The sequence below is a fragment of the Paralichthys olivaceus genome, chromosome 2, assembly GCF_024713975.1.
Source record: "Paralichthys olivaceus isolate ysfri-2021 chromosome 2, ASM2471397v2, whole genome shotgun sequence".
Taxonomy (NCBI): Eukaryota; Metazoa; Chordata; class Actinopteri; order Pleuronectiformes; family Paralichthyidae; genus Paralichthys; species Paralichthys olivaceus.
This window is the reverse complement of record NC_091094.1, coordinates 16,190,832-16,217,804: the sequence shown is the minus strand read 5'-3', so window position 1 is coordinate 16,217,804 and position 26,973 is coordinate 16,190,832. Positions and strand designations below refer to the sequence as shown.

The window sequence follows — 26,973 nt, the reverse complement described above, 5'->3', positions numbered from 1 at the left end:
GCCTCTCCCTCAGCTCCCTTTACTCATTACAGTATATACAGAAAGTAAAGAGATTTTTAATATCTAAAAATAAACAACTATAATAAATTATTGTAAAATCATTTCATTGCTTAATATATTGTTGGAAAATAAAATATATCACAAAGTCTTTATCTACAGAAAGTGCTACTGCAAATAAAGTTATTGGTAATTATTGAAGCTCATTCTCTCACACCAGAATCTCTCTGCTCCCTTTAGCTCCACAACTGCAACAATTAGATGTGACGATGATAGTAGAAAATTAGGAGAATGCATTAGAGAAGAATCTTAGGGATAATGTCACAATATCACTTTTCAGTAATGTAATTGTGTGTAATTGTTTTTTGGCAAACATAAGTAAAGTGATTATCTTTTGGTTTCAAATATAACATTTTCCTAAACAGCCATTATTTCACCAAGGGATGGATAAACAAGGTTGCACTGGTACAAAAGGACCCAGATTTAAAAAAAAGATGTGGTAAGGTCAATATAGGTTTTGTATGAGGAAAATTATTGCTTGAAAGAAAAGGCTGTACCATCCCACACTCAAAAGCACACACACACACACACACACACACACCTGACGTCATCTACAGTGCCTTGCATTAGCATTCATAACCTTGTCTGAGGTAAAGAAATAAGTCACTGTACTAACACATGACAAACATTTGGCTGAACAACCTCCATTCTCGATAACCATCGTCCATAAATGAAAATATTTCACCTAAAAAAACACATTATTATTATTGATGCCACTGCTTCAACTGAAGTGGGTCTTCTAACTTTTACAGATTTCAGTTTACACCATCACACAATACTGACCACAAAGTTTTATGCCCACAAATGAGAATTTGTCTACTGAACCTGTAATGTATTCTTAAAATCTACTAAATACCTGACAATAACACTATTTTAAAAAAATGAATAATGCACTCATGTTCCATGGAATAAATAGACTGGTAAATTTAAGAAATGATTAGTAGGAGACCTACAAGATTATTAAAAAGAACCTGGTTTGTTTTTGAAGGGGGGGGGGGGGGGGGGGGGGGGGGGGGGGTGTGCCAGCAGACTCATCTATCTTTGTGAGGACCAAAAAAAGAAAAATTCCCAAATGAAGACCTTCGTGTCATTATCATAATATCATAATATGCTCAGAAGCCAGTTTATTAGCTAAATATCACAAAAACTAATTCAGTATTGGGTCTGTTCCCATGACATAAATAGGGTAGACAAAATATTTAAAACATTTCTCTCAATGCAGTTCAAAAGCATCACAAACTGCATCCTCTATAAATGAATTTACACTTTTCTGAAACTGTTTCAACAAAAAATGAACATTAGAAACTTCATCAAGGTATGATCAGGGCTATTGGATTGGATTTTTTTGTTGTATTAGACTATCGGTTTTAGCTTGGTATATAATCAGTCCTCACAAAGCTAAAAGAATGTGCATGTCTGTCTGTATGCAAGTGTAATGCGGTCTGTGGTCTGTGTTGCAGGCAGCTGGTACAAATCATTGAGACTTTCTTCTCTAAGCACTGAAGTGGCCGACGGTCAATGCAGCCAAATCACAGCAGCATCCTGAGGTCCAGAACTACAGTCAAACGACACAGTCAAGTCTGTCGGGACTCTGGACATCGTTTACTCATCTATGAATGTGATCCCTTCAATCCTGCGGTGGAAAAACATACAAATACAAGAGGTAAGATAACACAGAAGGAGTTTTGCTGGAATTTGCAACCACAAATCAATCTGGAGCATAGACTGTATGTAGAGATGAACAACTCTTCTCCACTCTTCTCACAGACTGTGTGATCCGGGATGGGGCAGCAGTAGCAAGGTCCTACCCATACATTCGCTCGATCAATCATTAGTCATACATCAGTGTGATAACAACTACCTAAAAATGATAAAAACCATCTTTGAGAAAACTCTATTCATCAAGAAACTTTGGCTTCACTTTTGGGGGACTGTCATGTCCATCTTTATATAAAGTCTATGCACTGCAACAACGGGAAACATAACATGAGTGAGTGAAGATTGTGTCTGAGAAATATTTCCCCAAAGCAAGGGTGAGGAGGAGGACGAGAGAGAGAGGGTGTGGCCTTGCCTTCTTAGCAGCCACAGGACGAGAGTCCCTTTGATTGGAGTTGAGGGATTTCCACACGGTGGTTTTAGACATTTCATCGGATATATTAATGTCAGAGGGGTCACACCTGAGGAGCGGGGACAGGAGACGAACGGTAAGATGAGAGAGCAGAGAGGGGAGGAGAGATGGGGTTTAGGGAGAGCTCAGGGTGTTAGTAGTCACAGGGTGAGCAGACCACACACCAAATATAGAGGAAGGTGAAAGAAACATTTCTCTATTCTTACCATCATCTGGTGCACGTTCTGTCCATTTCATTCTGTGTAGGTGTGCATGTACTATTGGTGAACTCACCTGGGATCATGTGCCTTTATGGTCTGAGCAGACTTGCTGCTCTCCATCTGAATCTGAACTGTAGATGTATCTTCCTGCTTCGCACTGAGCATCACCTGTGATTCCTAGGAGACACACATACAATAAAAACATGATGTCAATATGTGCACATTTGTATGTTTTCATCAGGGCATTTGAAGATTTCCTCTACCTCTTCTATCTTTTTGGAGGCATCGTCAAGATTCTTTTTCTTCCATTCGGGCATCAAATCATCCAGGTAACTCAGCTCTCGCTTAGAGAAGCACAAGTCCAGCAGTTTGCGCACAAAAACCAGAGCCAGCACCTGGAGGAGAAAGGGTGAGAACTGTGTTATTTAAATGGGAGAGATGGGGAGAGGATGTTGGCGGTGGTCAGCTCACCATCATGGGGAAGACGATAGCAGCGGGCGAAGTCTTGATGACCCAGAGCAGCACCAGACAGGTGAGCTGGGTGAGCGTGAACATGTGCACCTTCCTCAGGGGGACGTGGCGCAGGTAGATGAAGTCTGGCTGGTGCTTCGCTGGCATGCCGAACAGCTTCAGGCGGTCAAAGAACTGAGAGGTAAAGAAGGAGAACACAGGTGGAAGGGGTATAGGGAGGGAGAGAGGGTAAGGAGAGAAATAAGAACAGAGCCAAACAGAGAGGCAGATGGTGAATATGGCAAGAAATCAGTGACACATTTATTTAAATAGTTTGGAAAATTAACTGTGAGGCCTCATTGAATTGCAGCAGAAGCAATAAAAGTATTATGAAGTAATAATGATAAATAGAAAAATAGAAAAGTTTAAAATATACATGCACACATCCCCACTCCTGTGCCAAATGTAAACATGTACCTATCAAATGTCATGTTACCTGGATGCCTTTTAATGAAGAGGCTCCCATGTAAAGGAAAACCCCATACAAGACTGGCATAGGAATGTACTGAAAAAAAGAGCAGAAACACTGATTAAAATGTCACAGCCAGAAGGGGGCAGAATTGCAGAGCTTATCTGGACTAACCTGCAGGGCTCCGGTCATGAACACAGAGCAGCCCATGAGCAGGAAGATGACGAGGCCTGTGAGTCTCTGCTCTCTAATGCCCAGGAAGCGAGGCTGCTCCCCGGGAGCCGAGCTCTCTGACTCGAGCTTCAGGCTGTTGACGTGAGAAATGGACAGGACAGTGGCTGCTACGAACCAGGGCAAGCCCATGATGGAGCACACTGCCAGCATCAGCCCCACCATCAACAAGTCCAGGTGGTACCCACAGCCCTTCTGCAAAACACAAGGACAGGTGCAGGTTCACAGAGCAGCTGTCCACAACCTAGAAATAAAAGCTGCAGGATAAAAGTCTTCAAAATGTCCCTTGCCAGTAGTTTGTGCTCTTTGCGGTTGATGATGACAGCAGTGATCTGCTGGTCCATGAAGATGAGGATGGTGCAAAGGAGAGCAGGAATGGAGGCAGCCAGTACCGTCCACCATGGGTTACGTCCTATTGGATTAATCAGCCAACCTCGATCATCTCTGGTGGGCTTGAGGGACACGTCACAGAGGAGTCAGGCCATGACTCCACAATGGATTACATTAAGGACAACGTTATCATACGTTTTTCAGTATACCTGGAATTTGCTGGGCACCTTCAACTTCTGGGATGGTACTCCAATGACATAGTCAAGCAGAACCATGAAGACAATGGTAAGGAACACTGCAAAGTCACTGATCATGGACCGCACCTGGGCACAGGTAATAACAACAATTAGAAATCAGTGGTGGCTAATGTGGCATGTCAGTTTTGCCAATTTCTAGAGATCAGTCAGAGTTTGATTACCTTGGTGGGGAAATAACGACTTGTCTTGAATTGTTTGAGAAAGGCCGACATGAAGAAGGTTGAGAAGAACAAAATGGTGGACCAGAAGAGAACATCTGGGGTGTAAGGGCCATGGTGGCCACATGCCGTCCCAACAAAGTGACCCTGCAGATTGTTACACTCCTGTAGAGATTCACAGAGATAATTTTAGAAGAGAGATGCATCAGATGAATCAAAAGAAAATAGATCAAAAGACTGTTTTATCTTAACGATCAGGCAGGTCTATAAAGTGGAAACACATAATGCAATAAAAACACGTCCAGCTCTTTGTGTACTCAGTTATACACGGTAGCAAAACATTTTATTGATTGAATGCCAGAGTTAGTGTTTGCAAAGGCCCTAAAGAGAGGTAAGCTGCTCACAGGAGGGTGAGGGGTCAGTTAAATGTTAACTACCTGCTGAATGCTAGCATGCGAAAGGTATACTGACATAAGGGGGCCTAAAGAGTGTGTGAGTGTGTGTTTGTTTCCACATAGTTAGGTTACCTTGACAGTGAGGTTGGCCCAGGATACATTAGACGCTGTGATGTTTTTGTCACTCCACAGCTCTAATGTTTTATTACTGGGATTATCAGGTTCTGCACACCTGCAGCTACAGAGACAGAGACACACAGAGTGAAATCAGTAATATATGAACTTAGAAGAGAGGAAAGAGAGACAATGTAACAATGCAGTGCAGTTTCAGTTCATACAGTGTATATACTTTTTTCCAGGCTCTTTCTTTCCCTGTGATCTTTGAACACTGAATTATAATGTGTTCAAAATTTTGAACTTATCATATCATATCATGATCCAGGAGCCAAAATCTATAGACCAAAAACATGTTTTGTGAGGCCACCTTAATCTTTGTCCATCGAAATCTAACCAATCTTGGATAAGTTGAGTACACGTGAATGTTTGTGCCAAATTTGAAGAAATTCCCTCAAGGTGTTTCTGAGATGTTGAGTTCACAAGATCGAAAACATACAACATGCCAAATTCTAACCAATTCATCCTTGAGTCCCAGTTAATGTTTGTACCAAGAAGTTTTGTGAGATCATGTTCAAAAGAATGGGACAAACAAACAGAAAACCCAGAAAGATAATGCTTCCTTCCACTGGCTGTCTGAATCACAGAGCCATACAAATCTACCATCTTAACATACAGGGGGGAGCAGGAGGGAATCAGTCGAGCAGACATGAAGTTACTCACTATGCCAGTGTGAGTTTGTCCAAATCGCTGTGTGTGTTAAAGGGGTAGATTTCTCCCAGGTGGCATAGCTTCTCCAAGGCCTCGTAGATGAAGATGAGGCAGATAAGGGCGGCGAAGGCCTCCTCTGTGAACCGAGTGATGTAGCACACCAGAGAGCTAGCATCCGTGGCAACCAACACCAAGCACAGGAGGGCTGTCCACAGGCCTATGCAGGTCCTCAGTGACAGATAGGACAGGCCATAGTCCCTGAATTGATGACACAAGATATAACTGTTAAGCAGAATAAATCTCGGGGTGGTGATCAAAAGGCTGTCAGGTTGTTGCAATAATGAACGTACTTGCAGAACTTGAAGAGGATTTTCTCAAACACCAGTACAGGACCTGTGCTGCCCAGAATGGTGAGAGGCTGACCAGCAAAGAGTGAGTATGCCACTCCAGTCATAGATGCACCAAGTAAGGACTCTATTGCACTCTATAAGAGAAATAATGGAAATACAGTGAGTGTATGTTGTTTGCTCCACAGGATTATATAGGAAACGATGTGTATGGCGTGTTCATGATGCTCTTATCACACTACAGAATGGGAATGCAGTATTTCAAAGTGATTGTGCTCTTACAATGCGTCCCTCTGTCGCCTCCCCTAACAGTCCTCCAAAGGTGATAACAGGAGACATGCAGGCACAGTAGAGGAAGAGAAAAGAGGCCACACACTGGAGGTTCAGTCCATCCTTATAGTCACTCAGATAGAAAGGAACTTTTCTCTTGATGTCCAGGATCAGACCGCCAAACAACCTGACCACAACACACGAGGAACGAAAAGGGATAGTGAAGTTTAGACAATAAGCAACACAGGGAAATGTCATCATGTCTAAAAGCATTTCCATAGCTTCATTGTAAGAAATGTCTCTAATTACTTCCCACAAAACTGCAATCTATCCTTTTGCATACGATACAACCCATGTTTTTGAAATGTTTGAACCTGAAAGCCTTATTGGAAGTTTGTGAAGCTAAGTTTAAAGCCTGCTGGATCTAGCTGCATAGTTCGCATAATGGTAGCAGTCTTCTGACCTAGCTCTCGGCAACAAAGCAAATAAGAGTATTTACAAATGTTCAACTGTTGGTCAGAAGTGTGAGGGTCAGTATGAATGGAAGATTTTTCTGAGGGTGTAACAGAAACGCACTCTTTTAGAAAATGAATGAAACATTTCCAAGCCGCCACACTTGTGTGCTGTGGTGGTTGTCACTTGCTTGTCCCAGCTCAGCTCTTGACAAATCCAAATTTAGATTGTATGGCCCTGAGCAACTGGCAGATGTGTTCTAAACTCAGCCTCACACAACAACACATCCCTTCAGAGGCCTCAAGCCTCCTCAATGTTTTTCCACTGGCTCTTTTTATGATGCATATTCTGATATTTTATAACCAATTGTGGGGAATAACAATTTGCATTTTGACATTGGCAGTTGTTTTTTCTTTTGATTAGTATATATCAATGAAGCAAAAACCCTGTGCAGTAAACCAGAATGACAGTTTACCTCCCAGTTCTCTGCAGCTCTGGCCCATGGTGCTCAGCATGTAGTTCTTCCTCTACCTGGCAGGCTGTACCGTTAGGGACTCCTGGCTGCTTTCTCTTCTCCTGCAGACACAAAGTGACAGTCCTGGAACAGACCCTTTACCTATGCAGCCTTTACTGCAAAAAATCAAAGTTGTAGCAAAACCTGACAAGCAAATCTCTGTGGCATCATAACTGCGTACCTGAGAGGGGACATTCTTAGGTGGCTCGATGCGGATGGAGGGGTCCCACTCTCCTGGCGGCAGGACAGTCACCTGGTCCAGGAATTCATCTATTCCAGCAAGCAGGTCACCTCTGTCCTTCGCCTTGTACGCTACATCATGGAAGATCTGGAGCAGAGACAGATGTTGCTATTCAGTTTGTACTCTGAAGGTTTCTAAAGCTACTTTTTATTTGACAGAGCTCTGACCTCGTCTGTCATGATGGTCGCCATTGAGCGTCCAATTTCATGGTACTGCTGAGCCTTTCCATCCGGGCCCAGGAGAATGAAGAGGAACCTGTTTTTTGTCAATTTACAGCATGTAAATGGATTCTGGATGATTGAATTTAAATAATTTAATTTTATAGTGTTGTGGCTTTCTACCTGGTAGGTATGGGCACCTCAGTGAGGCCAGTGAGCAGAACGGCAGGAGAGAGGCGGACAAAGGCCACGATGGGCCTCTCGAGGAAGTCCAGCTCTCCCACCAACACATTGGAGGCCTCTGCCCCCTCTGGGATCTTCTTCATGAAGTGCATGTCCACCTGGTGAGACAAGGCAGAAATTACTATTGAGTAAGTTTACAAAAAATGTCAATTACTGAATTCCTAAGTCTTCAATGCTTTACGGTCAGCAGCTGTGGAGTCCACTGTTATCAAATGTAGTTCACCTGTCGTTTCCTAGGGGGCACACTTTGACCTAGTTGATTTTGTTGACATACATTGATAACACATCTCAACAGAGTGCAACAGCTTCATGTGAAGACCTGATTGCTCAGTACAACCAAAATACATCTACCGCTATACATGAACAGTGTGCACTGACAAACTGCCCAAATCCGTTTGTTTACCTTGCTGAGGTCGACCGGTTGAGCGCTGTCCTGTCCAGCACCGTTCTTAACTGATTCTGTAGCTGGAGGAGGCTGTGGAGACGTGGCTGTGAGGCACAGACAGAGAGAATCAGAGTCAGTACAGACCATTTATTGTGTCAACTGCAAAAAATAATTATAAAAGGAGGTAATAGTCAACTCATACTTACAATTATATGATTTGACACTGATTTTATAATGTACAGAAAAAAATTAAGATCAAAGTTTATAGCACTGGTTGAATTTGATTTTATCAGAAATGATCCGTAACAACTGTTAAAACATCTGGAACGTAATGAATTGAATGTAAAGATGTCATTTTGCTTATTTGGAGCCAGAGTCTATGCAGTAGTGCTCAGGTGATGGAGCCACTGTAGCGAGGTTCCGTTGATGTTTTATCCCATATTTACAGCATCAAACAACAAATAATATCAAACTTACTGAAAAGATGTAAACTTGGACAAACGTCAGTGTGATGAGAACTACCTACAACAACCTCTTTGAGAAAAATGTATTTGACTTGTTGCCTTTACCGCAAACATCCACCAGGTGGCGATCAAGGTGCTTTGGCATGACTCACTGGAAACTTTGGTCTATGTCCCATCCACAAACATGGAGGATTACGGAGATGGAGATTATGGTATATGTACATGACGAAACCCACCTGTCAGATGGGGCTCTGACTGTTTGCGGGTTCCCTCTGTGATGGAGCGAACGATAGGAATCAGGTTCTTCTTCTTCTCGTTCTGGTGGTGGTGTCTCTTCAGCAGAGCCTCGCGCACCTTTATTCTCACGCTGTCGTCCAGCTCGTGGGACGCCTCCTGGTGGTCCAGCACCATGTCTGCAACAAACGGACAAACCACCTATAAAACTGACATCAGAGTATGATTGGATTGTTTCATTTCAGTGGAACCAGACAGCTTTTATTTGCACACTATTGTTTTTTTGGATCTGAATAGAGCTTCAATCCATTTATAATGAATAAACTACATTCACGCAAGAACCCAAATAGTAAGGGATCCTAGTGCTTTAACGATAAAATCTCCCTCTATGAAATACTTGTTTTCCATTAATTTAACACCAGTGTTCAGTATCTGCTCAGACACATATCGACATGTAAAAGCTCAGTGCAGAACAGTTTATGTCCATATGTGTCCAACATATCGGGTCATGTGGGACTGCAGAGGATAATCTGCATCTCTCTGTCACACTCCTCCCCTCTTCTTCTTCCCCCACTCCCTTCTTTTTTGTAGCGTCTTGCTGAGTCAGCACTAGATCTTTACCTCTTTTCTCCCTTTCCTCCATGACAGTCAATCAGGCACAAACACACACACACACACGCACGCACGCACGCACGCACGCACGCATACACACACACACACAGAGACTGCAGTGGCTGCATTCATTCCACTCTTCAAGGCCATAAAGCGCTGATGTGCTGAGCTCAGTCTCAGTATAATCAGCCATGTTAACTGGGACAGAGACAAAAAGGAGCCTGAAACTGAATTGAAACTCAAAAATATAAATCTGATGTAGCCTCCAGTCTTCTCATGAATCAAATTATGTATAGTTTCATTCTCTAACAGACTCTAGCAGCTCTGCCTCCTCCACACTGTCATCTGACAGATAACCATTAGTTACTCAATTAAAAGTGTAAGAACCATTTAATAATATCATTTCATGCTCAACCAGCCGGTGTACACAGTCACTGTTTAACACACACAGACTTTGATGTCGTTAATAAACAATTAATGGAACTTTTAATCAAGTTCAACCAACTTCAACCACACAATAAATGAAATGTATAAATTCTTCATATTCCTATTATATTCCTTTGACCCAAAATATTGATATTTTTGGAATAAACTCATTCTAAATAAGAATTGATTAAATTAGACTGGTAATCTGTATTATACCTCTTTGGAGCACCAAAGCTCATTCTTGTGTTTGAATATCAAGTTTTTGTTAATAGATTGTGGGTGATAAAAATTTGAAAATGCATTTATTTGTTTACATTCTCCTGGTCTAAGTTTGAAGTTTGCTTAATCTCCAATCACAAACAAAACACAAATCAAAAAAACATGAATAAAATCTTTACTCTCTTGTTTTCTAACCATGTTGGTTACCAGGTGGTGCTGGCAGGAGTCACATGGAAAAGAGAGGGAAGAGGGATGAATGTGTGTGTGTGTGTGTGTGTGTGTGTGTGTGTGTGTGTGTGTGTGTGTGTGTGTGTGTGTGTGTGTGTGTGTGTGTGTGACCAAGGCTGTGGTCATTTTAACATTCATGGATTGCACAAACAGGGCTTATCCAGTCATGTGTTTGCATGCAAATACAGGTGTGTACTGTTCTTTCATGCAAATGACTGTGCATTTTATCTAATTGTAGATTTTATGCAAATCGACTTCATGAGTGTTAAGACACAAACACTCTAAGGTTTGTTCACCTTCACCATGCAAGCAGATCCTAAACATGAAGGCAACACTGTGTTGACAATTAAGATGCTTGTTTTACAATGTTAAGATCACAAGAGATTATCTAATACTCAGTGAGAACAATTCTGTGACTTATAATGTGAGTTTTTGTGTGTCTGTTTGTGTGTTTCTGCATCAGTCACATTGACGATGCTCCCCTCAGGCCTGTGCAATACGTGTGTTTTCTCTCTGAGGAGGTTAAATGGATTTGTAATAGACATCCAACAGACAGTTCATCTGAGATATTGGGTCTGTTTTATATCATGAATTTAAATTTTTAAAGGACAGGAGCAAGAAGTGACTTTACTTGTGATCATGTAAGAAGCAACACCAGGCACTTACACATTTCTTGCCAGGTTGATTCAGACACATCACTGTGATTTTTCCATCACATTCTTTAGAGTAATTTAAGATCCTGGGATTCTGAGGTCAAATGAAATGTTAATCTTTTTTTGGTCTGCCAACACTGTGGCTTGGTCTTCAGCACCCTGGTGGATGTTTCACATGTGAACTGCACAAATTCTCACCGGCAATTTCCTCGATGCTGTCAGCATGCATGTCAAGCAACACGCTGCCGTTGATGAGGCAACTGCGGAGCTCAAACAGGCTGTGGAGGGAGAGAGTCGCAACATAGGGCTTGCTCCACCTCTCGCCGCCGTCCTCCACGTCTTCCTCAAACTTCAGCCACCTGCAAGACATCGGTATACGTCAGACTTGTTACACTGAAAGTTGGACCATAAATGAAGTGCAACTACATTTATTTTTAATTTGAAATAATAAAAAAAATGACAATAAAATGTATTCTTAATATATTGTTGAAATAAAAAATAAAGGCTAGCTCTCAATTTTCTTAACTTTTTTTAAGTTTAATGTTGTTCATTTAATGCTTTTGATGGCCTTAAATTTACGGATGGGTTTAGTTATATACGAGTAGATCTAAGATGACAGCAGGAGACAGAGGTGAACACATACAACATCTGAACTATTATGAAACATTATCATTGATCATAATGAATAAAACATAAATATTCACAATGTAGAATTCAAAGAAGGATTATCATTTTATGTGCATTTAATTTGATTAACTAAAAGGATGTTCCACATATTATTTTTTGCAATCTCTTACTAAACCCTCATAAGTATATGTTTTCTCTGAAGTGCTTTGTCCATCAGAATATATTTCCTGCTCCAGTTGAAGGGTTACTTCAACTCTTCCACTTCTACTCTAGGTCTCTAGATTAAATGTTGGTCTTAGAAATTTGATTGATGCAGGCCCAGATCAGATCAGCACGGATTGAAACTGTGGAGCACTAAACTTGAAACAGATATATATTTTTTCATACACACATAAATCCTTAGATCATCAGAAATTTAGTATTTGAGGTTCATGAACGAGAACACAGCAGCTTTTTCTTTTTTTTTAGTCTTTGGAGCTTTTTGCTTTAAGCAAATCCAATCCACAGAAACCATCCACTTAGCTCTAAAACGTAGCTCCCTCATATACACTGTGAAATTCCCCCTTCATATCAGAACAGCAGTAGAGCCGCTCAGTTGTCAGGAACTCTATCGACAAACATTGTTGCCAACGGCTCCCAGAGGAGAGCCTGACCTGGCTGTTTCTTTCCACTCAGCGTCCTTGCCATCCTTTACACAGATCTCATCCAGCTCGGTGAACAGTTCATGAGCCACATGTTCAGCGTCTTCTTCTGAGCCCAGGATGAACTGGACCCTCTGGGACGGCGTATCTGGTGAAGCCAGACGGTGTAAGCGAGGGAGGGAGGAAGGAGAGGAGAGATGTGGGGTCGTCAGAAGGTTACAATTAAAATGCTGCCTCCTTTACATGCCTTTTGCATGTCTCCTAGTTTTAGACAAGGCCTAACATACACACTGCTTGTAACCATATGCATATACACACACACACAAACATGCACACACTCTCACGCAATATGCTGATAGTTCCTGCTCTTTGGTAGCTAATTAGTGTGCATGTCAATTTTAGCCTGGAGAGCTGTATGTGTGCTTGTGCATGTGTGAGGTGCCTGCAATATTGATGGACTTTGTTTAACGACCATGTGGGAGCTGGATGTGCAAGTAAGCACGTTCTGTGCATGCAAATCTTTCTCTCTGAAGGATTAATGACTGCATGAGATTGAATTTGAAAAGTAAATGACACCGTCTGTGTGCGTCCGTGTACAGTACCATGGCTGGACGGGGTTGTCTCAGATCCCTCGCTTTGCTGTGTTGAGCTACTTCCTGCCCGTCTTTCTCTCTTTCGGTGGCGAGATCCATGGGCCTTGTGGTGACGATGGCCCTGCTTGGGCATCCGCACCCCCACAAACAGAGTCCTGTGGCCTGGAAAAGAAAAAAGAGGAGTCATTTAACTTTTATTAACAAGTAATGCTTTTATACACTCATGGTCATAGTGTCCCAATTTGTTATAGTGAATTCTGGTAATCTGGACTGCAACTTTGACTACTTTTTTTGGTATCTGTTTTAAACATTAGATCAACATAGTATACCTTTCTTTAATTGTTAAGATGTTTTCAAATAACACCAGAGGAAAGAATGGAGATATCATAATCAGAGGAGAGATGACACAGATATTCTTTATGCCTAAAGAATTTGATAGTATGGGAAAGGTCACTTTGTTTTATCTGGGACCACTGCACACCACTGGATCATCTCTGTCTTAGAGAGCTCACTGATTATGTGCTAGTTAGCTAACCAGACAATCAGTTTAAACAGACAGGGACAGACCAAGGGGCGGGCTAATGATTTACTCTTGCCTCACTGCTTTCTGTGACATGATATCATGTGATTTCAGTCACATGATATCCATGCCAACATGAGTCCTGTTGACTAGATTTTGTTAGAACAGGAAATAAACAGACGGGAGTTTAGGTGTCCCACATTACCCACTGCCCCAGATATTCACCCAATGCTCATTATTGACTTGTCCATTTACAGTGTCACAGCTTTAGTACTGGGTTGCATTTGAGTCACTAAAGCATATGACACAACCTTTACATAGAAATGGCCATAAAGGTTCTGAGGAGTTGAATAAGCGCACCTTGAGGAGATAAAAATGTACTTGATTCCATGTAATTAATTACAATAGATCCAATAAGACTAAGGTTACTATTTGAGTTTTCTGCAGCATTTTCTTTGCTTCTTCTGTCTTTTATTTCTCAGTCAAGGTATTCGAAGAAAGTCCCAACCAAAGTGACAAAGTACCACAACTGTCATGTTTGCAGTTTTCTCTTTGGTCAAAGAGTATTTTAAAGATCTGTTAAGCTCTTCAGTTTCGAGTCCGATCTTAAACAAATGTAGTGTTTGTACCCATTTGAACCATTGTTACCTTCACCTGTTCTGAATTGTTTTTGTTGTGATAACTGATTCGTTTTTTAAAACACCTTCCTGCAGTCTGTCCAATGTACTTTCAAAGATATGAACCTGACTATCAGACCTCTTTTACAGCATATACATAATGTAGAATGCATTGGAAAAGTGTTTTTACTTTTCATTTTACTGAGAAATATGTTTTTCTGTCATCTGCTAATGGAACAATGTACAGTTGACCACAGTCTGTTGGACTGACTGGTGAAGTAAGTGAAAGTGAAAGCCATTAAAGAGAGAATAAGGTTTTGGTCTGAAGCTCCACAGGGAGAATTTGGGAAAGACACACTGTATCACATTGACCTCAACCACTGCTATCTGCAATTATCAGTGCATTCAATGTTGAAGGCAACATGCTGCGAAAACAAGAGGCTGAATCCAGTTTTATTTGAATCTCAAAGAAGAAGCTTGTAAAATGAACAGTTGTGACACGTGTGTGTGTGTGTGTGTGTGTGTGTGTGTGTGTGTGTGCTAATATATTTTGGGGTACAACAAATGAGCTGCAGTGTTCCCTCACTATACATGTTATTATCCCTGTAGGAAAGCAAAATGATCCAAGTCAGACACACACAACTGTTCTCCTACTGTATTATATATAAATATACTGGAAATGACTTAAATAGGAAAACTTTCCTCACATGTGGTGTAAGATAATTATACTATATTAAAGTAGAGCTTTAAAGAAAAGGTATTTCCATTAGTTTTCAGCATACCTCTACTCAACTACATTTCAGAAGAACATGATGCCTTTTTATTTCACTTTTTTCAGTCAAATTACAACTAAACGTTCTTACATGCTAAACATCTGCTGAGCTCATTAAGTACCATTCATGGTGTTATGGTGAAGGCCACAGGAGTGAAGTTCATTGGCTACAGATTGCACACCTAGTGCAAAATGCACAATTCATTCTGGACATGTTGTTGCCAAGACGCTGTTTGGAATAAATGTAGTACAATTTGTCAAAGCTGAAAATCAGCAAATAATGGAGCGCTGCAGTGAAAATGCAGAAACAGAGTTATCTCTGCTGGTTCTTTAGGTAAATGAGAGAAATCCCAACAGAGCATGTAGTTAACGTAAATCAATTTAAACTGCACAGTGGTTTGAAAGCACACCCCTTCTCTGGCCATCTAAAATGACTGATAAAGTAGCAAAACCAATCAGAAGTAATCAGGTATAACGATAACAACACATAAAGCATCATATTTGAATATATATGTATATAATATATACGTATAATCATGCATAGAATTAAAAATAAAAGCAAGGGTAAATGTAAAGGGAAAGATATTCAATAAGCGGTTTAAGGGAAAAGATTGCTGTCTATTAGAGTGATTTATATAGTGACTTTAGTTTTAAGATAAAAGGTGAAAATCTAGAAGGCGATTCAGAAAATGTCTATTTGGATAAAAGATTATAGAATATAGAATACCTCAATATGCACTAAAATAGAATAGTAGTTTCATTTATCATTTTATAAATAGCATAGAATAATAAAGTTGATCAGGGATTCATGGGCAACATTTCCTTAAGCTATAAATATTCAAACATCTGCAGTTACATCACCAGTGTAGACAGATGTGCAGCATGGCTGAAAGTTTGAGACCTTGGAGAGGAGAGCAGCAGCTTTAGGGCTGATGAATTATAATTTGAGGAAACAGATTTGATTTCCGCAGTCGCTCCCTTTCATTTTCTCTGCGACAGTGACAATAAACAGCATCATTTAACACCAAGAAACACGTCTGAAACAGAGAAAATGTGCAAAGATTTATTCTTCTGCCTATAAAACCACCATGATAGAAAATGAAAAAAGAAAACATTCCACATTGTTGTGTTTACCATGATTAGATGAAACGTCCTACATCTAGAATAATATTGTGGATTTCTCAGGGTTTTGGATTATTGGAAACATTTTGGATAATGTAAGTACACAAGTCAACAAAATATAAAACATAATTCTAGTCATTTTTAGACATTTCAGTGAAGAATTGTATCATATCTCTAAAGGCACAGTGTGTAGAATTTTGTGATATCTAGTGTTGAAGTTGCATGTTGCAGCTGAACACCCCTCACCTCACCCTCTCCTTCCAAACATGTGAAAGAACCTGTGGTAGCTTCAGTTGTCATAAAAACTCAAAAGGTGTTTAGTTTTTTCAGTCTGGACTAATGTTAAAAACATGGCTCCTCCGTAGAGAGGGTCCCCTCCATGTAAATATAAAGTATTTGAATATAAAGTATTTAAATATAAAGGGCCTTTTCTGGGGTAAAGAAAACTACAATTCATACAATTTAGATGAAACTATATAGTGAAAACATCATGAGGATTATTCTTCATAAAATTTCTGTCAATAGATCCCTTTCACCTGAATCTTACGCACTGGAGCTTTAAGTAAAAGCTTTGACTATGTTTTCAAGCTGTGCAGGTTACTCACCTTCTAGTTCCTCCTTCTCATAGTGGATGTTCAGCACAGAGCTCGTACCTCCCTGGTCTACCACCACCTCCTCATCCGGCCTCTGACGAACACAGACATATGAAAAAGAAGACATATGTGAGGATAATGTTACTGCTCTTAAAAGAGGATGTCACTGCAGACACCACGGCTATTTCCATGCCCTCACATTGTTCGTGATGAAAAGTTCACCTCTGTAGGACACCGTCATGAAAGACTGTTTTGTCCTGAGGTGTCCCGTTTCAGACAAATTATACCACTGTAACAGAGCAGCTAATTGGCCGAACTGACAAGAGCTTTTCAACAATGAGCTTCAAATTCCAGACAGTCTATTCTCAGACTGTCTGGCACAGAGGAGGGCATACAAACAAACACACACAAACACACACACACACACACACAGCCAGAGGTAAGTAAACACAGTATCTGTCAGTTGGAGAATGTGCTGGCTCTACTATCCAGGGGAAATCAAATCAAATCAAATTAGCAGAGCGCCACATCCATCAGCGGTGCTGCTGTTGGCATGCTGCTGCAGGATGTTACCAGGTGTTGGTGTCACTGTATCCGGGACAAGGCTTTCTCGCTGTTTGCTCACGTGCAGCGGTGTGTAATATTCACAGCCATGTGTCAGTCCTGTGATAATGAGGGTATAGAGGAACCTCTTCTCTGCTCTGTCTCTGTTAATCTCACTTCCTCAGCAGGAGTGCATGCAAGAGTAAATCTTTCTAATTCCTGAGAGCCCCCCACATGCTGATAGAAACAATGAGTATGTACCACTGCAGCAAAATCTAAATAAGTTCATTTCACCCCTTGTTTCCAAACAGAAATGTAATCTCAAACACAGGTAGGATAATGGGCCCACTGCTGGATGCTACATATGTGAGCACATAAAAGCCAGATAAAGCTGCTTCAAATAAATCAGAAACTAAAATCTATAAATACATGCAAACGGCTGAGGGGTTCCTGCCTCCCAGCAACATACACGGGGCTTTGACTGATCTTCAACTGCACACACGAACATAAATGCAACTCCCTGCATAATAGATGCTTCTGCCCACTCATATGATCTGTGTGTATTAGATATGCTTCTTTGAATGTGTGAGGGGGAGTGGAGGCAGAACTGGCTCATATACATCTTGACACCCACTCTTCAAAAATAAGACAAACAGCGCAGAATGTTGAAACAGCTTTTTCTTTTAAAGAAATCAGTTTGGAGTTTGGAGTCACTGTAACTGATTGATGAGGAAACACGGCACAGAAGAGAAGCACATTAATGTAGTTGGTTAGTCAGATTAGTTCATTAGAAGCTTATTTATAGTGTTTATAGCGCCTCTCTTCATCAGGAGAGACTTCATTTGAAAGAGGAACAAATCCTTTTGCTGTGCACAATTAGAGAATAAAAAGATGTAATACAAACAAGAGTTTATTTGGTGTTTAGACCCCTCCTTGAGATTGAAAGGGGGGGTCTAAACACTGATGGTGGTTGATGGGTTGTAGAGAATGTTGAGGATCTGACACTGGAGAGTGGAGGTGACTGAGGAGGAGGAGGGTCGTAGAGCATCAATGAAATGACAGCTGACAGCGACAGAGAGGACAGATTTAAAGTTTGGCAGCAACGACGCAATTGGCTCATTGAGATTGAGCTTACCATTAAAACCCAACACTTAGCTGATTAGGCATGAGAGTGAATAATGAATGAATGGAACTTAGAGATGTCATTCTGATTTAACTTAAGCTAAGCTTCATTTAACATGATATTTCTCTGTGTTCAACTAAAGATGTATGAATGAATGACGACGGACCAGTATACGGAGAACACTGAGAGGCTAACAAGAAGTCATGCAGTCTTGTACAGTAATTGTTCATTCCGATATCCAGCAGCTGCAGCACGCACTGAGGCCTGGGCTGCTACATGACGGCCACACAGAGGCAAAAAAATTGTAATTCTTCTGCCTGAAGCGCTGCTGCAAAGAGCTGAGAGTTTGTATTTGTTGGAGTGGAGATGAAAATGTCTCGGTCTGTCAGAGCAGCATGGAGGAGTAAGATCCTCATTTATTCTGGTGAAAAACATTATGGTTTATCTTATGAGTAACATAAAACTATATATGTGCTGTTAATTAAAAATGACTGGTCCCTATATTGAGGCTTTTCAGGAAGTAAAACTACATCAAAGCACCCTGTGTGTATATGACTGTGTATGAAGGTGTGTGTATAATAGTTCTCCTGGGCTCTGGCTGTTAAAACAACACTTTTATTGACATTTAAAATCCCTCTTTTGAATCAGGCTGGTTTCTTCATGCAGTTAGGAAATGTGATCAATGGTGATAGTAGTGTGTGTGAACAAGAGTGTGTGTGAGTGTGCATCTCTATCAGACTGTATTTACGTGCACCCTGAAGACCCTAAGCTGTATTTTTATCTTCTGTCTCCTTCCTTCAGCCGCTCACGCTGCTAAAAACGCAACCGCTAAGCACATTAGCACAAGATTGCGATAAGAAAAAAACTAATTAACATGCAGTTCAGCAAGATAAATGTCTTACCTGATTAAATTAAAAAGTTCAAATCCAGCTCTGAAAGGCTTTCTGTTATATTTTCGTGCGACTCCCTCTGATATTGTCACCGACAGCCACTTATGATACACCCAATATTTGGGATCCCAAGACAACCACTTTGAATTCACAGGTGTGGGTGGCCTGGCACTGCTTCCCTTTCTCTCCTTTCACACTCTCCCCACCACCGCTCCAGTGCCGAGGGATTTCTCTCTGTTTCCATGACTGAGCACATCTTTCTCCCAAGACACTTCTGTCCTTTTGAAGAATAAGGCCACTTAATTAGGAAGTCAGGCTTGGGCCAAGTACTGAATGTGACTCATGGTTTTATAATTGCATTTGTATAGAGGATGAAAGTGTGGTGAGAGGAAAATGTCTTGAGACGATGTGAAGTTAGAGTACCCGAGCAAGGCCCTAAACCAGCAGCAGTGGTTGTTTCATGGGTAGTTTTACTGCGGGAGATTGAGAGCAAACATATATAGCAGCTGTGGATATGTGTAATGACAACAATATAATCTCAATCATACATATACATCTTAGTATGTTTTTTTTTTTTAAATAGTCACAAATATTTATTTATTAATGACAATGGATGATGTATAACAGACCAACATGAAAAGTGACCGACTTACATCAACCACCACAGTGTCCAAGTCTTCATGTTGTGGATCATGCGCTAAAAATAATGTGTCTGTTGTCCAGAAGTGCAAGATGTTTTATGTCAATAGGGGAATTTTATATTTTTAAATATTGCGAAGTAATAATGTGCGTACACAAAGGTATAAGGCAATTTAAGCTTAAACTCCAGAGAATTCTGGTCTGGAACCTTGATCGTTCCTGCAGATCGGCCCTGATTTTCTGAAAGTGTGAGTATATATACAGAGTCAATATTAAACTTCCCAAACTGCCTGCAGATCATCTGTGCAGCCGCGATAAATATCGAACATGTTTAATATGTAACTTGTGAATATAGCTGCCTCTGGAGCAATACTCTTAATAATATCCTATCATGTGTGATGGGCCATGGGTGTGTGCATGATCGAGATCATAGAGAAGAATATCTGTGAAGATTCCCCTGATGTTTGTGATGCAATCTTCAAAACTAGGTGAGACATAATATCTATCACAATTATAATTAGGTTTGCCAGATGTGATTGAGACAGCATTTTTTCAGTGCTAATCTAACTTAAAGCTCTTTACAGCACAACTTCTATAGCCAATGCAGTGTTTTATATATCACACATCATCCAAACACAGCCAGTACAGCTGTCAGAGGAAATCTAGAGTTCAGAGTCTTGCCCAAGGACACTTCAGCATGTGGACTGCAGCATGCTGATGTGTCCTTGAAGTGCATGTGTCCTTGGAGTCCAAATAGAGCTGGGGATTAAACCATCAACCTCCTGGTTATTGAAGACAAACCTGCTCTACCCATTTTTAAAGAAAACCCCTTTTTTTCACAAATCCCTGCAGAACTGATCAGTAGACCTCAGTTATTATGAAAAACCTGCAGAATTGTTCTTTAGACCCCGTATTTAACTTGGCTGGCCTCCATTCTGGTCAAAACTTATGATTGCGTGATTTGCCACCATAAATCAAGTTTTGAGGACAGCTTATAAAAGTTAGTAGAAACGAATACTTTGCTAAGTTTACAAAGAACATTAAATACTCTTTATTCACAGCGTATGCCCACTGGCCTCTAGAATCACAGGGTATACACACACATACACACACACACACACACACACAAACACACAGTGTTATCAGTCAGTGCAGCTGTGGCCTCCGTGCAGTGTGTGGGTTTGGGCTCAGGCTGGAGGCGGTCGGCTCCATTAGAGCTGGAGCTTTATCATACACACACACACACACACACACAAACACGCACACACACACACACACACACACACAAACACACACACACACACACACACACACACACACACAATGGAGGAATGGAGGAGAGAGAGGGAGACTCTAAAAGCTCTTTGCTCCGGTAGACCATCAGATCATCAATTAGTTTGTATCCATTTGATGCACACATACACACACACTTAGAGATAGATAGAGATAGATAAAGAGAGAGAGAGAGAGAGAGAACTCAATAACCATAACTAGAGTGGGTGAAATTGTGTTTCAGAGAATGTCATGACAGAAAAATAATCCTTGTTTCGGGTCATCCATTGTGGGCGAGATCAGATTACAATATACTACCACAGCCATGACCATGGGGTTCTCTGTGCTGAGGGCCTCCATAACACAATGTATTCTTCCTGATCACAGTTCACTGAGGGCCATTTTTTCAACAGGTTAATAGTTCCCTGTCATTCACTTCCCATGAGCCACATTAAGTGCCTCAGCTCATTACGTAAAAAGCTCACATGGCACTTGCAGTTCACTTGTGGGTGAGCACATCTGTGACCCTTAATGTGTGCATTTGATGTGCGTGATTTTCCACTGACAGGGCAAATCATTTGTGTTTTGCCGCCTGCCTCTACATCCTGGCAACCGTCCCTCGTTAACTCTCGTCCTCTATACAGCTTTGAATCCGTCACAGCGCTTTGAAGGGTTTATGACTCATAAATAATGTTTCCACGCAGATTACTGCCTCCACAATAGAGAAGCGATCCATTGCTAGCCCCAAAATGGCTGCCTGTCCTTGAGTTTCTGTCCTTTACCAGCAAATTAGTGGTATGAAAGAAGAAGCACCTAATTGATGCCAAATCAAAGAACCAGAGAAATCAAGGATATTGATATATGAATTCAAACAGGTTTGACTTACATTTATATACTACTATATATATATAAACTACATTTATATGCTACTATCAGATTGTTCCGTGTTAAATTACGTTTACCACAGAGCTTTCGAAGAAAAGAGTTTTACTAGTCAGGGCTTAAAACTCTTTTTATAAGGAACAGAGAAAATGAACGGGTATCTTACTTCCAGAACCAGAACCAGACAGTCACTCTTATGATCTATTTGCAGCCCAGAACTGTTTCTCAAGATTATTCCAACGTGATGTTGCTGAATGTTCTGTGCATAATGACACATTCTATTTTTATTTTGTTATTGACAGTGATGTCGTCTTACATAAACTAATCCCTCTATTTTTTGGCGCTTCTTCTCGCAGAATCACATAATGATGACTTGAGACACCCTTGTCTGGTGTCTCAGCATGTAATAGCCAAAAATAGAGAGACGCTATCACACAAATACAAATACAAGTGTTTGCTGGCAGTGCAGATTGTCCCAGAAATATGTTAGATTCCCAGAGCAGAGCGGAACAGTTCAGTTTCACAGTGTCCTACTTATGATGCTGATAAACCTACTTCTGATGCAGAACACTTGCAAAAAGGAATAATCATACATCAGGCTACTGCTTTATGACCACATCAATTTTTTTCTTGCAGTAAAAGATTAATGTCCCTTCCTTCATTCGCAGAGTTCAGGAATTGGGCGCCGAGGAAACCAATCGAGGGTGTGTTATAGTGAGAGGTTAGAGGTGTGTTGTAGTTCGTGTACAGTGAGATAAAATTAGTTTCTGTAGGCAACAATGATTTTCACTGGGGAAGCGCTTGATAATACCGTCTGATTTTGGACAGTATTATCAAGTGCATCCCAGTGAAAATCATTGAACTGGTCGCCATCACGAACAAATAGAGCAGAAATGATTTCAATCCCAGTCTCCCTACTGGGCAGGCCAATCAATGCGCTTCACCCTCTAACTCCATCAGGACTGTGAATGTGGCTTCAGAGGGACGAGGCCTGCTGGATACTGTAAAGAGACTTTGAAATCACAGACACTTATTTTTGTGTGGAAGCACACGCTGTTGATATAAGAGCAAGTTTATCTAGGGACACCTACGCTCTGTGGGAATATAATAATCACCAGTGAGAAGTCTGGTGGATTCATAGAAGTGCGTCCATGATTCGGCAGCACGGTGTGGGCTTTCAGGTCTTATGGTATCTCTGTCACTGCTGACTTGTTGCGATGACATCTCCCTCAAACCAAACACTAGTTGAACATTTCTCTTGAGACGACTTTAAGTACTCCTCTGCAGTCTTCTTTTTTTTTTGATCTGCCTACAATGCCTCCACTTCCCCTCCTCTGTCTGTCCTCTCCTATAGGAGCCCCCTGCACTGACAGCAGGGACACAGACAACTATGGGCCTGTCACCTCCAGACCGTCCGTGAGCCAGGTCTGACCACAGCTGCACGCTGTCCCCTCATGGCATTGCACTAATCTTCACTCAGAAGAGGGGTCGAAATGAATGGTTCAAAGGAAGAGTGAAGAAGTGGGAGAGGAGAGAGCTGATGGAGATGGGTTGAGAGCAGAGGGGCAGCTGCTTTGACGGCTTCAGCCCACGGTTAGCATGAGTCATACACACCTTATTCAACACAACACACACATAAATCTGCCTCCCCACAGGCCTCCCTGTCTAATTGTTTTCTGTGTAGGAAGATTATTTGAGGGATAAAGGTATATTATAATTGAAACTGCAGAAATTCTGATGATACAATTCTATTGTCAATGTGAATGTGTGTGTTGAGGTGATTCCCAGTCTTTATATCAGAGGATGTGAACCTGCCACTCACCCATTCTCACCTATTTTGGGGAGTTAACTAAATGACTCCCATTAACTTATGACTTTGGGTTCACTGTGTTGATGTTACAGTTCTCATACAAGATGTGGTACATTGAGTACTTTGAAATGTTTCAGAGTACTGAGACACTTTTCACAGGTCAGAGCTTTTCTTTTGATTTGTGCAGAAGTGTCATTCTTTAATATATTCATTCCCTCCCCACTAAAGGGACTCTGCCACCATGCTGATAGAAATGAAAGGTTGGGAGGGAGGCCAGTAGCTGAAAAGGGGGACATGTAACAGACGTGTGTGCATGGTACTTATAGCTGTGACAGATTTATGATGCAGGGTGCCATAAATTATAACACAACTAGAGTCACAGTCTTAGCGCTGATTGAAAGCTGCAGTATCTCAAGTTTAACAATATTTTTTTCAAAGTTACTGATCACTTAAACATACATCACATCAGTATGTTTGTGACAGCCATGCTTACACAGGAAGCTCTTCACACTTGATTAGTTTGGTTCAGTGAATGTTATGTCATTGTATGTGGCTTTATTGTGCGCTTAGTTCTGGTGCTTGTTCTACCAGAGCTCATTGATTTCCAAGCATCCCTATATGGCCCTAAACATGAAGAGAATATATGGTATTGATATTCTATCAATAAAGTGCTTCTCTGTCACCCAGTTATCAATCCAAACATTATATTGACTGTTGGCTACATGGTGGAGCACTTTAGCCTTAGATGTATAATCATTATTCCTCTTTGGTTTTGTTTTACATCCTGAGATTTCCTAAATTAATAAACAGCATAGTGTTCTCATCTCGTACCTTTTAATTCACTTGTAAAAGGTTGGTTATGTGTTTTCTTTCACCCAGACTCTGTGTTCACACACTTTCATAAAGCTTAGATTCGTTCTCTCAGATGCTAGAACAAACATTTGTATACTTATACGCTCAGAAGTTTTATTACTATAATATTAAAATTTTATTTCAAATAGAAATTCCAAACTTTTGCCACTACATTTATCCCTGCATGTACAAACATAGATGTGAGACATATGAATTACCCCAAAAATATGAGCGTTTGCTTACCAGTATATTACGTAATAAAGCCGAAACAGCCAACAAAACAGTAGCAAATATTTATGATTAACAATTAATCATTTAGATGTTTTTTTCCAGAAAACATAGCCTGGTTTCCAGATTCTCAGTTGTGTGGATTTCCTGCTTTTCTATCTTAAATATCATGCAAATTGAATATGTTTGTTATTTTTTGGCTCTAGAAATGTGGGATGGGCATTTCACATTTAACAGATCAAAAACAAAATTGTGCAGATATCTCTACTTCTGTATAACTTTTAAAAACATTGAATGCAGAGACTTTCTCGTGAATAGCAGAATATTTGCACATCCTCACATTGTGTTTTGTTTAACTTTACAAAATTAAAGAGTCTAAAAACCCCTTCAAATACTTGGGACACTTCATCTTTGCTTTGGCAAACATTTAAGCAGATATCAGGCAGAGAGAATACCTGGCACATTGTCACAGGCTTTTTTTCGTGACAGGAAACTGATATGAGTAACTATGTTTGAGGAGTAAGGTTCCTGCAATTTCCGCTCCATGTGTGAAAGCTGTCTAATCATATCAGATACTTCCCAGCTCACCTCTGGTCCTCCTCCACCTGTCTCCTGTACTCAGATGCTATAATTCACCATGGTTGCACGAGTGTTGTAGAGTGTAGGCCCATCATGTATTAAACTGCATACCATGGTTGCTTTACACAAACTATGTGTAAAAACATTGCTCAACTCTGGTGCCTTCAATGCTCCATTTGTCCTGACTGCTCTCCTCGTTCAGCTCTGTGTCATCAGCTGACCCAGACTCGAATGGATCGCGCATCACATCAAGGATCAATCCTGCACTTCACCACCCGCTGACCCCCACACGTCGCCAGGATTGGCTATAATGAAAACCCCGTACGGATTCTCAGCACTGAGTGCTGCATGGCGTCAAGGTCGTTTGAGGGTAAAATACCGCGTCTTCTTAGCGAGACTGACAAAATACACCAAACCTCCACAGTCATGTGCACGCACCTCACAGCACACCTCATGACGTTTTGATAAGTGATGACTTTAAAATATGTCAACGTCTAATCAATAATCTAACAATAATCGAAGTGCGCCAGAGGAACAGTCACAATAAGCACCATCTCTCAGTGCATTGTGATGTGATGTCCTCACCGGAATGGCTGCACGTGTTTGCACCTCAGAATAACAGTATCAACAACAGTCTGCACACAGCAGCAGCAGCAGCAGCAGCATCCTGCAGAGTAGGAACCTAACACAACAACTCAGCATCATTCCCCGAATCCTCTCCGTTAAATGTGCACATACACTGTTGCATTTTACGCAAGGTCTGCACAAAGAACTGCAACTGTGCCGATCCTTTCTTGTCATCAAACCGTGCCTCAACTATGAAAGTGTTATTCCAGCAGCAGATGATGAGTTTCGTGTCGAGCAGAGAATTTCTCAGTTGTTGGAGCTTGTGTACAGCCTGGTCTCTGCTGTTCCATGCGCGCCAGAGCAGCGCGCCATGGATGATATATTTAAAACACACTTTACCTGGTAGCTCAGTATGCTCTCTGGATCGTTGACGGGCATGTTGGTGGCCTCCGGGTTAACGTGCTCGGTCTCTGCGGGGTGTAAAGGTGAGGACAGGGTGTGATCAGCCTCTGTGCTTGACTGAGGACGTTTCTCTTTTAGAAGAAAGCGGTCACAAGTTGGCCACAGCAGCTCCTTCTGTTCCTGCAGACATGTTGAGGGTAAACATATTATTCCAGCAGAGGAAAGACGGTGACAGGGCTAATTTTGGACCCCTGTGTTATGATGATTTCTCGGCCGCACTTCCAGCTCCTCTCCCTCCCTCCCTCCTCCTGTCCTGGCTGTGGGAGCAGGATGCAGAGAGCATCACTGCAGCCTCAGCCAATCAGAGCGCAGAGGCACACGACGCACTGCTGCTATCCAGCACAAAACAGCCAAGACCATCAGGAGCTGATAGACTCTTTACAATGAATGTCCACTTCGGCAGCTTGTCACATTTCTGCAGCTGGACTGTGGACTTTGTGACCAGAAATGAGTTTATTTTCTTTTTCTTACATCGTAGACAAAAGAATTTCACCCTGCATCAAGAATTTAAAATGAATAAAACGATTCAATATAAGCAGACAAATGTCAAAATCTAGACAAAACTTTATATTTACTCACTTTGAAAAAGTCTGCTATAAAAGTATTTGGATACTTTAATGAGTAAACTGTTGCAGTAATACCACCATTCAAAAATACTCCATTCAAGTCCTGCATAGTGCAAAATATTACATGT

The 26,973-nt window shown here is 41.1% G+C and overlaps 1 protein-coding gene across 1 annotated transcript; it reads right to left on the bottom strand.

Moving 5' to 3' along the window:
* Positions 1-1,064: 1,064 nt before the first annotated feature.
* slc4a8 (solute carrier family 4 member 8) lies at positions 1,065-26,536 on the bottom strand. Its single transcript, XM_020087119.2, has 25 exons — positions 26,217-26,536; positions 16,445-16,526; positions 12,818-12,970; positions 12,228-12,363; positions 11,146-11,306; positions 8,812-8,988; positions 8,130-8,215; positions 7,667-7,824; positions 7,493-7,580; positions 7,266-7,412; positions 7,046-7,146; positions 6,130-6,304; positions 5,851-5,984; positions 5,513-5,758; positions 4,808-4,913; positions 4,284-4,445; positions 4,075-4,188; positions 3,826-3,987; positions 3,479-3,730; positions 3,332-3,400; positions 2,857-3,030; positions 2,649-2,780; positions 2,459-2,562; positions 2,129-2,234; positions 1,065-1,690 (listed from the first exon to the last, which is right to left on the bottom strand). The coding sequence occupies exons 1-25, from the start codon at positions 26,253-26,255 to the stop codon at positions 1,685-1,687; spliced, it is 3,270 nt and encodes a 1,089-aa protein (XP_019942678.1). The 5' UTR covers positions 26,256-26,536; the 3' UTR covers positions 1,065-1,684.
* Between the last annotated feature and the right edge of the window lie 437 nt (positions 26,537-26,973).

Coding starts and splice junctions, on each gene's coding strand:
- slc4a8 (XM_020087119.2), bottom strand. CDS start 26,255: ATGCCCGTCAACGATCCAGAGAGCATACTGAGCTACCAG. Junction 7,413..7,492: donor CGACCATCATGACAGACGAG/GTCAGAGCTCTG, acceptor TCTCTGCTCCAG/ATCTTCCATGATGTAGCGTA. Junction 5,759..5,850: donor ATCCTCTTCAAGTTCTGCAA/GTACGTTCATTA, acceptor TCATCAATTCAG/GGACTATGGCCTGTCCTATC.